The sequence below is a fragment of the Muntiacus reevesi genome, chromosome 3 (genome assembly GCF_963930625.1).
Source record: "Muntiacus reevesi chromosome 3, mMunRee1.1, whole genome shotgun sequence".
NCBI classification, from domain to species: Eukaryota; Metazoa; Chordata; class Mammalia; order Artiodactyla; family Cervidae; genus Muntiacus; species Muntiacus reevesi.
The window spans coordinates 6,405,170-6,422,184 of record NC_089251.1 but is presented as its reverse complement, the minus strand read 5'-3'; the positions used below and the strand labels follow the sequence as shown (position 1 = coordinate 6,422,184).

General features: G+C 50.9%; 2 protein-coding genes across 6 annotated transcripts in view; one reads left to right on the top strand and one right to left on the bottom strand.

Annotated features, from left to right (window-relative positions):
* Positions 1–17,015, bottom strand: part of C3H9orf78 (chromosome 3 C9orf78 homolog) — a 416,805-nt gene that overhangs the window by 7,444 nt on the left and 392,346 nt on the right. The window contains exons 2-3 of one of the 2 annotated variants that reach the window (XM_065928265.1): positions 1,248–1,349; positions 794–853 (exon numbers count right to left, since the gene is read on the bottom strand). In XM_065928265.1, the coding sequence (XP_065784337.1) occupies positions 794–853; positions 1,248–1,330 (143 nt within the window). In that variant the 5' untranslated portion in view covers positions 1,331–1,349. Of the gene's footprint in view, positions 1–793; positions 854–1,247; positions 1,402–17,015 lie in introns of those variants that run through there. The other variant, XM_065928264.1, reaches the window with a different exon arrangement.
* USP20 (ubiquitin specific peptidase 20) overlaps positions 1,535–17,015 on the top strand; it is a 42,059-nt gene continuing 26,578 nt past the window's right edge. For all 4 annotated transcript variants that reach the window (XM_065928263.1, XM_065928261.1, XM_065928262.1 and 1 more), the window contains exons 1-3: positions 1,535–1,633; positions 11,913–12,027; positions 14,890–14,986. In XM_065928263.1, coding sequence (XP_065784335.1) covers positions 14,906–14,986 — 81 coding nt within the window. In that variant the 5' untranslated portion in view covers positions 1,535–1,633; positions 11,913–12,027; positions 14,890–14,905. The remainder of the gene's footprint in view (positions 1,634–11,912; positions 12,028–14,889; positions 14,987–17,015) is intronic.

Below are 17,015 nucleotides of genomic sequence, written 5' to 3'. Positions count from 1 at the left end.
CAATTCCCGGAGCCTACTCAAACTCATGTCCGTCCTGTCGGTGATGCCATCCAAACATCTCATCTTCTATCATCTCCTTCTCCTCCTGCCTTCAATCCTTCCCAGTATCAGGATCTTTTCCAGTGAGTCGGTTCTTCATATCAGGTGGCCCAAGTATTGGAGTTAAAACAAAAACAAACCAAAAACACTAGCAATGACCTGTAGCTCTGGAAGAAGTGAAACTTGCTCAGTCGTGTCCGAGTCTTTGCGACCCCATGGACTATACAGTCCATGGAATTCTGCAGTCCAGAATACTGGAGTGGGTAGCTTTTCCCTTCTCCAGGGGAATCTAAGCAATCCAGGAATCGAATCCAAGTCGCCCGCATTGCAGGCGGATTCTTTACTAGCTGAGCCACGAGGGAACCCCAAGAATACTGGAGTGTGTAGCCTATCCCTTCTCCAGCGGATCTTCCAGACCCAAGAATCGAACCGGGGGTCTCCTGCATTGCAGGCAGATTCTTTACCAACTGAGCTATCAGGCAAGCCCATGGTAGCGCTGGAGCAAACTTCAGGACCACAAGGCTCAGGACATGTCCTGATTGAACATTTGCAAAAAAAAAAAACAAAAACAAAACCACAACGCTTGAGTCCCTCTCCAGGCAGTACAAAGTGTAAAGTGTGTCAAGAAAAGGGGCTGTCTATGTCTGAGAATATATTTGTGACAACGACCCGGGAAGGGGGAGAGGAGTTGGGGGACGTGGTGTCTCTGTCATCCCCTCCTGTTCTGGGTCCTCCACTCCCAAGCAGTACCCACCTCACTCCGTTGGGCCTCTTCCTCAAGTTCTGCACCTCTCGGGTCTCTTCCAGTTTTAATCTTATGAGAGAGAGAGAGAGAGAGAGGGGAAAAAAAAAAAAAAAAAAAAAGGCAACGCACAGGCTGAGATACCCTTCACGGAACTCAAAGAGTCAAAAGGCAGCTTCGACGGACACCAATGACCGGCTGTCGAGCCGCCCGCAGGGGTCCAGAGAGTAGAGTGACTGCGTCTTGACCCACCAGGAGTCAGATCTACTTCGCATCCCAGGGGCACCCCTCCCAACCATGAGACCTTGGAGCGGCGGTCTCATCCCTAGGAGCCTCGTTTTCTTCGTTCGCAGAGGGGTAACGACACCGCTCACAGCAATGGTGTCAACGAGGTACCCGGCTGGTCGTGAGTCCCCCCTAGGTTGCTTCTTTCTTCCTGCCCCGTAGGATCCCGCCCCAAACGCACCGAACCTCCTCTGAGTCCTGCTCATCTTCCTCCGACTCCGAGTCGGCGCGGCGCCGGCGGAAAGTCTTCCCGGTGACCGGCATAGTCGCACCGGCACCGCGGTCTACAGCCACCGAGCCTCTGCGCCGAGATCTGGGCTACTTCCGGCGCGCGGCTGTGAGGTCAGAGCGCCGGCCCGGCCCGGCCCCCGCCCCCAACTCCGGCCCCGCCCTCGGCCCACACGCCCATCTGACCACGCCCCCGTCCGCGGTGTCGGCCTCTCCCGATTGGGCAGCCCAGGGGGGAGGAGGCGGGGCGCGGCTGGCCGGGCCTCAGGACCCTGCGCCCGCGGCTCGGAGGGCGCGCTTGACTGACAGGCGGCTGTGGCGGCGCGGTTGCGACTGCAGGTGAGTTCCGGACCGCCGCCGGCTGCTTCAGGGGGCCGGGTCTCTCCGAGCAGGGGCGACCCCAGTCCGGCTCCGGGCCGGCGGGGACCTGACCCTGCCTGGTGCGCAGAACGCCGCGGCCAGGTGAGCGGAGCCCGGGACCCCCCTCGGCCGCCACCGCCCTGACCCCTCCTCCGGCCGGCGCCCAGGGTATCTTCTCGGGCCCTGGGCGCCCCACTTCGAGCCCCTCGGGCTCATTGATTCTCCGGAACAGGGGGCGCCATCTCTTTCATTCTGCCTGGGCCTGACCCAGCGTTGAAAGCACGCTTGTGGCGTCTCGGACCGCTGACTTCTTTCCTCCGGGTCTGGGCCCTGACGTGCACTTTTTTTTTCCTGTAGGGACAAAAGATGACCACTTCTTAGCCGTGATGAATTAAAGCCTCAGCCCCGACTCCCCCGCTAACGATCGCTTCCAGCCACTTCTCCCAGAGGAGAGTCGTGTCTGGTGTTTTGAACCCACTCGGGAGGGTTTGAGGGCAGAGTGTGCTTCCTGGCCGCTTCCCGGGACCTTCGTGGGCCTTGTTTTCGTCCTTTGTCACGAGAACTGTCGCTCTGGCCTCCGCCCCTTCTAACCGAGGATGCTTTGAGGATTAAGTTAAGTTGAAAAACAGGAATCAACCGATGCTTAGGATATAACTAAATGCATAACTAATGGCTTGCAGGACATCTCGGAAGCCCTTGTTAGTTTTCCTTTTTTCAATATGCTGTCCGTCCTTTCCTTAGCAAGAGCCACCTCTTATTAAGCGCTTAACGTGGCAGGCACTGGACTCAGCTTTATTTCATTAAATTCATCCAACAATCCTAGGAAGTAGAGTCAGTTATTGTTTCTCATTTTGCCAAGGAAGACATCAGGGCTCAGAGAGGCAGTATGTACCTCAGGGAACACAGCTGGAAGGGGGAGCAGAAATCAGTTACAGGCCTCCCTCGCTGCACCTTGCCACAGTACCTGGCACAGTAAGAGTTGGTTTTCTGCAGGTTCCCTCCTCAGGAAGACCATGCGGAAGTAGGCAGCCTTTCTGGAATGCCTTACTGTTCTCCGGAACAGTCTCCTCTGAGGTTGCCGTCCTCTTCCGTGTACTGAGAGAGATAGACTGTACTGAGACAGATAGAGTCGGGACTTGTTGGAACAGACTTGTGGCTTTGATGAAAAGCCATAGTTTAAAAGTGTGCAGGTCTAGCCCTCTGCAGTCTGGTTCAGCCAAAGCCAGATGCACATGGGAGTCACTCGGCCCCTTTTCCGTGATGGCTGAAGGAGAGGCTCCTTGGGAACTGCCGCAGGAACCCAGGGAGTGGACGTCTGCAGCTGTCACGCTCGCAGAGTTGGCTCCAATTTTGCCCATCCAGGAGCCCTCCCACCAGTGGGTACTGGACAGCACTGAGGAGAAGGCTGCAAGGCCAAGGACATATCTGCTGATATCCCAGGGAGGACCATCTGGTACAGATGTACTGTCCCTGCTGGGCAAGACCAGCGTGTCCACTGATAACCTCGGCCTGACTGAGTCGAGTTCAGCAGAAGTGATACTGCAGAAGTGGCAGGGGTGAATCTGGCAGCCTGTGGCTGGGCTGAGGGGCTGCAGATCCTCTGAGCTTTGCTGGACCTTTTAGTGGGTAGGCTGAAACTGCTCGGAGGGAGCCTGTGGGAAATCTGAGTTTTCTTCAGTTCAGAGAAATGCCGTGTTTTTAGTTTGGTTTGAAGGTGTGGTTCTTGAAGAAAATGTCCAGGTTGGGCTTGAGTTTGGTTTCATGCACTGGCTCCTGGAACCAGGTGAAATGTGAGCTTGTCTCGGTGAGCATTAATGTCTGGGTCGATTTGGGAATCCAGCAAGATGATTGCAGCTCACAGCCTGGCCATCGTAAGCATTCATTGAGTGTTTGTGGGACAGACTTACTTATTCAGCAAATATTTACTGCGCTTTCAGTATACGGAACAGGCACTGCTTGGGTTCTTGAAATACATCAGGGAGCAAAAGAGACTAAAGACCCCCTGAACTCATGGACTTTATGTTCAGATAACCTGATAACTATGAAAGATATTAGAAGGATGCTATGGGGGAAAAAAAAAGTAGAGCAAGGGGAGGGAATCAGGATCGAGAGAGAGAATTGACTTGCATTTTTTAATTGGTGTTCTGGTTTGTGGTTTGGTCAGTAACACGACAAAGCAGTGGACTGAATTGTAGGCCCTGGGTTCAAGAACCGGTTCTGCCAGCTTGCTGTGTGAGCCTGGACAGTAGCCTTTCCTTCTCTGAGCCAATTTCCCCACCAGAGCCCCTGCTCTACCATTCGCTGGTTGTGTGACTTCAGCATGAACCTCTCATCCTCTCCTGCCTCCTGGTTTTATGGGTCCTGGTCTGAGTTTCTGCTTTTACTTACTCCGGGGATGCAGCTTCTCAGCCACCTTGCCTAGTCACTGCCTCTAGCCTGTCTGCCCCCAGGGACTGCCAGCATGGAGCAGCCGTAACCCCAATTAACGAACTCTTACAGACCCTCAGACACAGTGCAGTCCCAGGCTTCAGGCTGTGCAAGGATGTTATCCTAAACTTAAGGATCTGAAGTTGAGCAGAAAAAAGTGCTGTGTGAAGAATGACTCAGAAGAGGTGCTTGTGAGGAAGGCCAGGGGAAGCCACCCTTGGGGTGTGGGCATTTGGGTCCGAGGAGGTGAAGGTCATCATCCCTGCTGCAGGCTGTTTGGCAGCTGGTAGAGCTGACAGTTCAGAGCACTGACTCGGGGCAGGCGGTCCTGGGCCTGAATCCTGGCTCGGCTGCTTGGCAGCTGTGTGACCCGCAGCCAGTTCCTTCCCCTCTCTGAGCCTCAGCCTTTCCTCTTTTAGTGACGGAGGCGAGATGGATTTCACTCTCAATGTTGCCTGACGGGTTCTGAGGATTTCGTGAGGTCTGTTAGTATCCGTTTCCAGTTCACAGGTCCATCCTGAATGGGGGCAAGCAGAACTTGGCAAGGAAGAAGTTCCTGCCTTGAGAGTTGAAAGGACGGTGGACTCTGCGAATTAAGACTGCTTAAAGAGAGGAATTTGGGGGCAAGGGGGTGGCTTGGAAGTAGACTGGGGAGAAGGCAGGAGGGGGAGGGCAAGAGGACATGTTTTGTGGGGTAGAGGGGAGCGTGGAAGGGTGTGGGCACAGGTGTGTGGGGTGGCCAGTGTGGTGAGGGTCAGGGCAGGGGGGTGTCCTTGTGTTGGTGGCAGACTTGGCAGCATCGCCTTTAAATCCTGAGGAGCTGGGCTCTCAGCTGGCAGGAGGATGTAGCCAGAACCTCCAGGAAGTTGATGAGTAATGGGCCCCTGAGGCCTGGTCTCAGCGGGGGTGCAGGCCCAGATGTGCTGCCTCACTGCCTGCGCCCCTGTGTGGGGCTGAAGTGGGGGTGACTTTCCCCATCACTCCACGAAGGCCCCAGGGAGGGGGGGACTCGCCCGCCCTTGTCCAGGATGAAGAAGCCTCTTAGATGTCTCATCTGGGGCCTGCAGTGGGCAGGCTCTCTGCCAGACCTGTCAGCCTGCCTCCTCTCCTCCTGCTTTCTCATCCCCGAGAGAGGAGGTGGGTCTGGTGGGTCAGAGGGAGAGGTGCCCCGGGTGTCTGTAGCGGAGGCGCAGCCCCTTGGCTGGCATCTCGCATACCAGCTCTGGTGCGGTGACTCTTAACAGCACCATGGAGCTGCTGCTCTCAAGAGGGCCCATGCCCAAATCCAGGCCTCCCCGCAGTGGAGGTTTCTTTCCTTTTCAGTTTATTAAACACCTGCTGTGTCCTTTCCATTTATTTTGCGCAGAGGGAAGGATGGGAAGGCGGACCCCCACCTGGCTCACTTTCCGCTGTCCCACTCCCTTGCTCTGTGGTCTCGGGCAAGTGCCTTCCCTTCTCCGAGCCTCCGTTCTTCCTCCATGAAATAAGAAACAGCAGTCCTCACCCGAGAGTGTGCAGTGAAGCGCTGTGCATCATGCCTGGCTCAGAGTAGACACTCGGTCCTGGAGCTCCTGTTGTTGGGCTGTTGTTGTTCAGTTGCTCAGGCGTGTACGGCTCTTTGCGACCCCATGACTGCAGCACGCCAGGCCTCCCTGTCCATCACCAACTCCCGGAGCTTGCTCAAGCTCATGTCCGTTGACATGAGTTAAGGTTACCGTTTCCAAAAGACCCTTCCCTGCTCCCACCTCAGTGAGATAAAAGGAATCTTTAAAAAGTTTCTATTTTGATCATGTAAGTGCCTGTTCAGAGTTTCAAAATTTTAAAATGCCAAATATTTTCATGCTCACTTGCGTGTAGTAATCTGGAAAATCTTCAAAGAAAAATTGAAAGCCAGTTGTCTTTAACCAGCCTCAAATTGTGCAACCATGATGTGTAATAAAGAATTTGAGACAGAAAAAAAGTTTCTATTTTGAAAAAAATCAAACCCAGACAAGTAAAAAGAGTCATAAAATGAAATCCCATCTACCTTTCATCTGTATCCACCAATTATTAATATTTTTGCCCATTTACTCTCTGTATTTATACATTCATCATCATCAGAATTATTCTTGCTAATCCATTTAAGAGTAAGTTGCAGATATCATGACCCTTTGCCCCGCAGTATTTAGGAGGAATTATCTAAGAACAAGGATACATAACTAGAAAATGGTTTTCATCTTGAGAAACTTTTTTTTTTTTTTTTTTTACTACATCAGGGCTTAGTTGCAGAGCTTGGGTTAGTTGCCTGGAGGCATGTGGGATCCAAGTTCCCTGACCAGGGATCAAACCTACATCCCCTGCATTGGAAGGCAGACTCTCAACCACTAGACCGCCAGAGAAGTCCCCATCTTCAGAAACTTTAATGTTGGTCTAACACCGTGTCAGGGATTGGGGGCAGGAGGAGAAGGGGACGACAGAGGATGAGATGGCTGGATGGCATCACTGACTCAATGGGCATGAGTTTGAGTAAACTCCGGGAGTTGGTGATGGACAGGGAGGCCTGACGTGCTGCGGTTCATGGGGTCGCAAAGAGTCGGACACGACTGAGTGACTGAACTGAACTGAACTGAACACCGTGTCAGTTTCCCAGGACTGCCATAACAAAGCACCGCAGACTGTGTGACTTACACAACAGAAATTTATTTTCTCACAGTTCTGTAGGCTGGGGGTCCAAGAAAGAGGTCAGCAGCTTTGATTTCTTCTAAGGGTTCGCCTTGACTTACAGATGGCGATTTCTTGCTGTGCCCTCACATGGTCCTTTCTCTTGGTGCCTCCTGGTTTATCCAAATCTCCTCCTCTCCTAGGGACACCAGTCACGTTGGATTAAGTTCTGCCCTAAAGACCTCACTGAACTTAACTACTTTTGGGGGGGATAGTTTACTTATTTTTAATTGGAGGATGATTGCTTTACAATGCTGTGTTGGTTTCTGCCTACATTAACATGACTTAATTACCTTTTATTTAAAATAAATAAATAAATAATTTAAAACAAAACCAAAAAAACAGCCAGTAACATACTTTACAGGCTTCCCAGGCAGCACAGTGGTGAAGAATCTACCTGCCATTGCAGGAGACCTGGGTTCGATCCCTGGATTGGAAAGATCCTCTAGGGGAGGAAATGGCAACCCACTCTTGCCTGGAGAATTCCATGGACAGAGGAGCCTGGCTGGGCTACAGTCCATGGGGTTGCAAAGAGTCGGACACAACTGAGTGACTGAGCACCACAACAAACTTTATAGGACCAAGCATTTTTTGAACATTCTTCTTCTTTTTTTAAAAAAATTTATTAAAAAAATTATTTATTTATTTGGCTGTGCTGGGTATGGGTTGCCACACACAGGATCTTTAGTTGCAGCATGCGGGATCTAGTTCCCTGACCAGGGATGGAACCCGGGGCCCTGTGTTGGAAGCTCAGCATCTTAGCCACTGGACTAGTAGGGAGGTGCTTGAACATCCTTGCTGTGCAGATAAACAAACTCTGAGCATGTCCCTATGATCAGAAGTCATCATGCTAAATCCTTGCTATGTGTTGTCCCGCCTCGTCCTCTCAGTCACCCTACCGGCTACCTGCTGTCTTTGTCCCCATTTTCCTGAATGAGGAAACAGGATTGGTGATTTTAGCTAAAGACACACAGCTTGTGAGTGACAAGACCGAGGAGCTGAGCTCAGGGCTAGCTGTCCCCATCATTGCCTTCCGTGATTGTAGTCAATTCCAGGGGTGACGCCTGTGGAGCAGCTGGCTGTGCTAAGAATGGAAAGTGGCTCCCGTTAGCGATTGTAACATCCTTCGTGGGTGCACACAGGCACCCTGGTGTTGAAGCAGGGAACTCTGTGTCCCGTGAGGGCAGCACCCGTGCCTGGTTTGTTTCTCATCACCCAGGAAGGTGCCGGGTCGGCGTTGTCTGGGGACCGAGATAAAGCAAAATGACAGCGTTTAGACAGCTGGGGTCAGCACAGTGTGATCCTTGCAGACTCGTGCACTTCAAATGGTTCAGGTCCTGCGTTGAATATTAACCACCCAGTTTTTGATACTACCACTTGACATTTCCCCGTGTATAAACTGGTTTTCTTAAACGGGAGTCTAGTTGGTTTACATTGGAGAAGGAAATGGCAACCCACTCCAGTGTTCTTGCCTGGAGAATCCCAGGGACAGCCTGGTGGGCTGCCGACGCTGGGGTCGCACAGAGTCGGACACGACTGAAGCGACTTGGCAGCAGCAGCAGCAGCTGATTTACAGCGTCATGTGAGTTTCAAGTGTATAGCACAGTGCTTCAGTTATACATCCATACATGTATTTATGTTTCATTCAGATTCTTTCTCCCTGTAGATTGTTACAAACTATTGAGTATAGTTCCTTGTGTTACATAGTAGGTCCTTGTTGGTTATCTCTCTATATATAGTAGTGTGTGTATATATTTATCCCGACCTCCTAATTTATTCCTCCCCCACTTCCCGTTTGGTAACCATAGTTTGTTTTCTTTATCTGTGGGTCTATTTCTATAAACTGATTTTTAAACATTAACTTTAAAAAAAATATTAGTAAGCCTTAAACTTTCCATGTTGCTCAGACACTTTTGGGAAGCCAATAAATTTATATAATGTGTCTGGAGGAAAATTTGTCAGTATATATCTAGTACTTTGAAAACAAATATTTTGACCCAGTAATTTTTCCTTTGATCAAAGATGTAGCCAAAGACTTATATTCTGAAATAATCCTCACTGCCATACACACACACATTCACACAAATATCCTGTGTCTACCAGTAGGAGAATGATTGAGTAAGGTATTATAGAGCTTAGATTATATGTGGTATAATATTATCCAGCAACTAGAAATGAAGTTGTTGAAAAAAAATTTAGTGATGTGGGAAACATATAAGCACAGTCAGTCATGTCAGGGTCTTTGCAACCCCGTGGACCGTACAGTCCATGGAATTCTCCAGGCCTGAATACTGGAGTGGGTACCCGTTCCCTTCTCCAGGGGATCTTCCCAACTCAGGTCTCCCGCATTGCAGGTGGATTCTTTACCAGCTGAGCCATGAGGGAAGCCCAGAAATGAAGTTGTTGAAAAGAAATTTGGTGACATGGAAACATAGAATATAAACCTCCAAAATCTGTATACAAATTAAATCTGTTATGTTTTGGTTTGTGTTCTTTAATATTTATTTATTTGGCTGCAGGATGTGGGGTCTAGTTCCTTGACCAGGAATTGAACCCTCTGGCTCCAAAGCATGGATTCTCAACCACTAGATCACTAGGGAAGTCCCACGTGGTTTTTATGTCCTTCTTTTTTGCGCATCTGCATTTTCAGCAATGACTTTATTTTTTTTGACTGTCCTGGGTCTTCGTTGCCTTATTGGGCTCGCTCTCTAGTTGCGGTGTTCAGGCTTCTCACCGCGGTGGCTTCTCGTTGCAGAGCGTGGGTGTAGTTGCAGATGTGGGCTCAGTAGTTGTGACACACACAGGCTTAGTTGCCCGTTGCCATGTGGAATCTTCCCAGGCCAGGGGTCGAACCCATGTCCCCTGCCTTGGCAAGCGGATTCTTAACCACTGGATCATCAGGGAAGTCCCTTCTACAAACTCTGTGATGAATTTGTGTTGCTTTTGCAATAGGACTTCCCTGGTGGCTCAGATGGTAAAGCGTCTGCCTACAATGCGGGTTTGATCCCTGGGTCAGGAAGATCCTCTGGAGAAGGAAATGGCAACCCACTCCAGTACTCTTGCCTGGAAAATCCCATGGATGGAGGAACGTGGTAGGCTATGGTTCATGGGATCCCAAAGAGTCGGACACGACTGAGCGACTTCCTTTCACTTTGTAATACAGACCCTAATAGGTTACTTTTAAGTATCATCTTTAAAGTTTCGAAAATAAGAGGAACCTGTGTCTGGCGTCCTCCTACATGAGGTTCTCCTCCTGGGTCTGTGCTTGTTTCTCCCCAGACCCCTGAGAGCCCCCCGGGGAGCAGAACCTCCTCCCTTGGAGATCTGCAGGCCCACAGAGCATGAATAAGACACTTGGGGGCCATTTCAGAGAAGGGCAGCAGCCCCTGAGAGGTCCGGGAAGCGCCCCAGGCTGCTACCTGGCTGGCTTGAGAGTGCAGCTCCTCCACCCTGTGACTCATCCAGAAAAGGGTCTCCTCTTTACTCCTTTGTTTCTGCCTTGTTAATTTCTGTGCTGGATTAAAACGTTTCATCTTCTCCAGCCTAGCCTGTAAATAGAAAAGGGCCTTTGGTTTGGTTTTAATAAAATTAACGTACGTGATAAAGATCAGCGTGGCCTGCAAAGTCTGAAATATTTCCTACCTGGGCCTTTATAGAAGAAGTTTGCTGACCCCTGACTGTGCGCTGCAAGGCTGTGCGCTGGACAGACCAATCAGGTCCCGCCCACTGCTTACTAGCCCAGGATTGATCTTGGCCAGGTTCCTGGCTCCTTAAACTCCAGTTCTGTTTCTTCATCTGTAAAGCAGGGACAGCGACAGTACACAGGTCTGTTTGCCACAGGGCTTTTTTTTTTTTCTTCTTGTAACTGAAGTTGCAAGAACCTGAGTCGTCTGATGGCACCTGTGAGTCAGTGGGTCTGTCAACCATTGTCCTTGTCTGGGGCAGTGTTCCTGGCATGGAGTCTCGCACTCATGACCTGGCTTCACCATCTAGCCCAAGAGATGGGGCGCATACCAAAGACACTGAAAAACCCACATACAGCAGCTTAAAATAGTGTGAAGCTGGCAGCCGCCCAGCACACTTGACCTCAGTGGAAACGAAAAAACTAAGTCTGACTTCAAGTGAGGAGCCTTGGAATTCAGAACCTTGAGCCCTGTCATTGTCACGTGACCGTTTTAAATGGTAGCTTCTAACTGCCTCTCCCTCTTTGAACTGCTCACACCTAGAAGACGTGGCCCACCAAGGCAGGGGTCAGTGTTGACGTGCAGACGCACGGCGCTGTGTCTGTAGCCTAGGCTTGCTCACGACTCGGGGGTCAGCAGTTCTGAGCAGTGGAAAGTTCTCGGGAGACTGGAAGGATGATCTGAGGGTCTCACTGACACTCGTGGGAAGGGTGGATCCTCTGATCCTGCGGGGAGCAGTTGTTGGAGCGGCCCCCTGTGGCCCTCCGCTTCCCCACCGTCTCTTAGGAATCACAAAGGTAATGCCCAGCAGTGACTAGTGAGGGGTCTGACACCCCCCCCGGGGGGTAGGGCTGACCCTGTTTGCCAGCTCCACCCAAGCCTACTTCAGCCCTCCCAGCAGTGGTGTGTTTTTATTGTCCCTGGAGACAGACTGGGGAGTCTGTCTAGCCTGTGGATGCCCCAAATGTCCAAAAATTCACTCCCCCCCACCCCGCAGGAGGAATTGTGGGCTGTTGATAGCTTCTGCTTGGTGTTGAGAGTGTTTCTTTTTCAAGATTGACTTGTGTATTTTATTTTGATGTTGGCTGTGCTGGGTCTTCGTTGCTGCAAGCACGCTTTGTCTAGTTGCACCCGGCAGGGGCTGCCCTCCGTTGCAGTGAGCGGCCTTCTCGTTGCAGTGAGCGGCCTTCTCGTTGCAGTGGCTCTCTTGTTGTAGAGCATAGGCTCTAGGCATGCGGGCTTCAGTAGGTGCCGCTCCTGGGCTCTTCAGCACAGGCTCAGCAGTTCTGGCGCAAGGACTTAGTTGCCCCAAGGGTTGTGGGGATCTTCCCAGACCAGAGATCAAACTGGTATCCCTTGCATCAGCAGGCTGACTCTTCCAGGGAAACCTCAGGAGTGATTTTTAAGGTTAACAGAACTACATGAAGTGTGCTGGTTTGTCTTCCCAGGTCCCCCAGCGGAAGCCTGTGCTCACCCCAGCCCAGCGCAGCGACTCCCCACTGTCGGCCGGGACCGAAGGATGCATAGGGTGACTGCCTCCTGGAGCTGCCGCTTTGCACAGAGGTAGGCCCGCAGCCTCTCCCACTCAGGTGTCGCCCTTACACACGGACCAAGAAGGAAGTACAGATTTTTCTTTTCAGGTGAAATGATAGAATCGTGGTTATGTGGGTTTTTTTTTTCTTTTTTGAGTCTCATAGAAAAACATATGTGGATGAAATGATGTGATATCTGGGATTTGCTGCAAAAAGGAGGACGTGGCAGGTTGAGATGAAGCAAGGTTGGCCATGGATTAATTGTGAAGCCAGGTGATGAATGCGTGGGGGCAGGTTACACACTTCTGTCTACTTCCGCAGAAGTACTTTACAGAAAATGTTTGCTTTTTCTGTAAGTTCCAAAGAGTGGGTCAAGAGTCTGACCTGCTTGGGTTTTGGCCTCAGTCCTGGAGCTCCTTTCTGCAAGACCTGGGACCAGAAGGTGTCCTGTTTACTCATCTGTAAAATGGGGCAAAGCCCAGCCCTGAGATGGCCGGGGAAGCTTTCAGGGGAAGGCACGGAAAGAACTTAGTCCGGGACCTGGCCCCTGGTCAGCACCAGTCACCCCTGTTCCGTCGTGGAGTCTGGGCCAGTTCACCGCTGGCAGATTCTTTGGGGTGGGGAGGGGCTTGCAGGAGGGTGCCTGGGGGAGGGGTTCGCCCCCCCCCCCCGGTGGTTGCACAACCTCTGCCTTTGATTAAAGCGCTGTCGGCTTCTCCTGCATCTTTGATTGATTGGGCCTTTTTTCTCGGTAATAGTTGAAGCTAGAGTCAAAAGCCAGGTTCCTGGGTACAATTGCTGCTAAAATATTGGGTGGCGGCAGCATTTACTTATTTATTTTTAAACGTTTTCTTTCGAGATAATTATAGATTCACAGTAAGTTGCCAAAAAATGTTCCGGGAGGTTCCATGTTCCCTTCCCCCAGAGTCCCCCAGTGGTACCGCATCTCCGGTGTATCCGTAGTACAGCATCATGACCAGCAGAGTGACCGGTACACCCAAGGAACTCATTCAGATTTCACCAGTTTTACCCTTACTCATTTGTGTGTGTGTGTTTATGTGTGTGTATGTGTTTATGTGTGTGTGTGTTTATGTGTATGTGTGTGTGTTTATGTGTGTGTGTGTGTTTATGTGTGTGTGTGTATTCAGTTCCAGGCAGTTTTCCCTGGTGGCTCAGATGGCAAAGCATCTGCCTGCAATGCAGGAGACCCGGGTTTGATCCCTGGGTCAGAAAGATCCTCTGGAGGGGGGAATGGCAACCCACTCCAGTATTCTTGCCTGGAGAATCCCATGGACAGAGGAGCCTGGAGGGCTGAAGTCCATGGGGTTGCAAAGAGTTGGACATGACTGAGCGACTAATAACATACAGATGCATACAGATCCATGTCACTACCACCACAGTCAAAATACAGAGCTGCCCAGCCCACCAAGGAGTTCCCTTGAAGGAAGCATTTGCTTTTCAAACTGAAATAGCTCTTTTTCCTTCTGATTTAAAAAAGAGAAGAATTATACACAGAAGGGCGTCAGGATGGAAGTTTGCCACAATGTCATCAGCAATTTATCTTACTTTATTGTTATTGTTGTGTAGTTGCTAAGTTGTGTCCGACTCTTTTGTGACCCCATGGAGTCTAACCCTCCCAGGCTCCTCTGTCCATGGGATTTCCCAGGCAAGAATACTGGGGTGGGTTGCCATTTCCTCCTCCAGGGGATCTTCCCGACCCAGGGATGGAACTCTTGTCTCCTGCATTGGCAGGCAGATTCTTTACCACTGAGTCACCAGAAAGTGAAGTGAAGTTGCTCAGTCGTGTCTGACTATTTGTGAGCCAATGGACTGTAGCCTCCCAGGCTCCTCTGTCCATGGGATTTTCCAGGCAAGATTACTCGAGTGGGTTGCCATTTCCTTCTCCAGGGGATCTTCCCAAGCCAGGGATTGAACCCGGGTCTTCTTTTTTTTTTCTTGAACCCGAGTCTTCTGCATTGCAGGCAGACACCTTACCATCTGAGCCCCCAGGGAAGCCCTCTATTTTACTTTATACCTTGTACTTTAAAAAGTATATCATCTGAGTTTTGTTTTTATAATTGTAAAAAAAAAGCAACAACAGCACAGCTGTTATGAAATCTCTCACCCAGATACACCACCGTTGGTGCTTCAGTGAACATCTTTCAGACCCCTTCCTAGCTTCGTTTGCCCGCCCTTCTCTGTGACTTTCTAGTTCTCAAATAACATTTTCTGGAGGAGCTGCTGCTCTGACTTCCTCCTCTAGTATCGTGGGGTTTAAAGATTCTTCTCTAAGTGGGGTTTCTCACAGGAAGTGAGATAAGTGGCCTTTGGGTCACCTGGCCTCTCTGAAACCTTGAGAAGCGGGAGCTTGCTTGCTCATAAAAGAGAGTGGTCCCCTTCTGTTCTTGCCTTTCTACTTGGTTTTCAGACCTGGCCTCTGGCCACCCTGCCTGCTGCTGCCCCCTGGTGTAGAGTGGTCTCCAGGTCAGGGAGCTGGTCTCTCAACAGAAGGACTGTGGTTTTAGATTCCCTAATGGACAGCTCCCCAAATGCAAGAAGCACCCTTGCGTCTTCCCTATCAACAGTTCTCATCATCACACCCAGCGCTTGAATTCTAATCATCTCCCTGCACTTGCTGTCCCTGGGCCAGGCATTTCACTGATATTTCCTCTGTGAATCCTCTGAGCAACCTTTCCGGAAGGTGTTATCTCCCTCCCCAATCCTCAGGCGAAGAGGGTGAGGCTCAGAGCAGCTAAGTAGCTTCTCCGGGTCACCAGCCAGTACGTGACAGATCTGAGGCTCGAGACCCAAGTATGCACTTAGCCCCCAGCCTCTCCTGCCTCCAGCAGGCAGGGGCTGCCGTTAACCCAGGATCCCTTGTGTTTCCTTGTAGGTGAGCCCGGGCCAGCATGGGGGACTCCAGGGACCTTTGTCCTCATCTTGATTCGATAGGGGAGGTGACCAAAGAGGACTTGCTGCTCAAATCCAAGGTAAAGGGTCAGACCTTCTGGGGCTGAGGCCCACACCCAGGGTACACAGCCCCCCACCCCCCGACCCCTCCACATTCCTGGGATACAGACATTTCTGAAGCCGCGGAAGCACTGGCTCCCAGCAGTCTCTGCTCAGCCTTTTATGTAAATGGAAAAGCTGGCGTCTGTTCAGGAGGCCTTCCGGGGCTGCGTCCTAACAGCCATTAATTACCACGCAGACCATCCATTTGGGAGCACTGATGCCCATTAGTGGCTGGAGCAGGTGCAAGGCGGAGAGTCAGGCTCCGAGAGTCCACGGGCATTTCTGCACAATTGACCTGAGAAGGGCTCAGGGAGGTTCAAAGGGAAGAGGTGGGCCACTGGTTTTTTTTTTCTTGTCTATACTGTGGCTTGCAGGGTCTTAGTTCCCTGACCAGGGATCAGACCCATGCCCCCTGCAGTAGAAGCTTGGAGTCCTAACTGTGGGACCCCCAGGGGATTCCCAAAGGTGGGCCACACGGAATAGGGAGGATGTGTTTTTGTCTGTTTGTTAGATTAAAATTTTTTTAAGTAGCTAACACTTTCACATGGAAATGCCGTAAGAAGAAAAATGTGAAAGGGTCCCCCTCCCACCTGCCCTGTGCCCACCCTCTCCATCCCACCCTCCAGACAGCCACAAACATTGGTTTCTTTTGTATCTTTTCAGAGTTTGTTTTTGGGAATACTTATTTTTCATTTTCCCCTCTATTACATAAAAAGTAGTGTACTGTAGCTGTGTTGGTAACATGCTGTATTCACCTGGCAGTGTATCTTGGAACTCTTTGGCCTCAGCACATGGATCTCATGGTTTGTCTTAAAGTTGCATCATAGTTCATTGTGTGGACTCCGCAGCTGATCCTCCGTGGGTGGACATCCAGGCCCTTTGCAGCCTTCTGCCTGTATAGTGTCACTGTGTTCAGGGGCAGGGCCGTATGTAGGGGCCGTTCCCGGGGAGGGGGTTGGGCCAGACTCCCAGGCAGGTTTCTGGGTCTTCTTTCCAGGCACCTAACACTGGTCATTCAGCCTCCCGGCCCCAGCAGGTGCTGGGTGGCTTTTGGCTTGAGCTGGTTTAGTCTCAGGCGTGATTCTTCAAAGTTCCTGTGGCTTCTTCTGAAGTCGTTTTGCTTGCTGTTACTGAACCAGGTTCATCTGCTGATCCACAGCAAGCCAAATGCTGAGACACTGAGGTTTGCGGCGAAGAGAGGGTTGATTGACAGGGCAGCCAAGTGAGGAGACAGGAGAACAAGCCTCCGATCAGCCTCCCAGAAGGCGAGGGGTGTGGGATGTTTATGGGATAAAGAAGCAGGGTGGTCTTAGGCGTGGGGAGAGATGAGGTCATCAGTGTTCGGCACAGGTGTGTCTGAGTTACGTGCTTCTTCCTAGGATGTGTGTTCAAAAATGGAGGTGCTTAGCATGATCTGAGGCTGGTGTTTTGGGCCCTTTGACATCAAAAGGTCACTTATCGGACACTTACACACACCCAATTTTAGGGTTAGTGTTCCCAAACAGTCTTAGCCGGCTCGAACTGGACAAGACTCCAAGTTTCTGAAAAAACAACTTAAACCCCTATTACTGTAGCGACCCATACATCAGAGCTCTTATCTGTAGGGGTGGTTAGGGACTCTTGTGATGTATAGGCTATATGAAGCATAGAGGGTTTGCATTTAAAAAAAAAAAAATAATTAAGGCGAGCTTGCTCAGTGAAGGCAGGCTTCAGGCAGAGGGGTTTTTTACCCAGCTGTTCCCTTAGTGCTGTCGTGTAAGACAAGTTCCATTTCTGTTCGTCACCAATTTCTGCTAGCCTGTGGAGCACGGCTTCAGTGTGGTCAGGAGGAAGAGCAGAGCGAGGCTGCGGTGCACTTGCACTGTCTAAGGCCGGGTCTCTTCCTGAGTCTGCACAAAGGAATAAGTGAAACAAACTCAGTTTCTTGGGAAATCTGAAAGCAGGGAGGAGACGAACAAGGCGGGAAGAGGGAGGCAGAACTTGGGAGATCGGGCTGGGACATGGCAG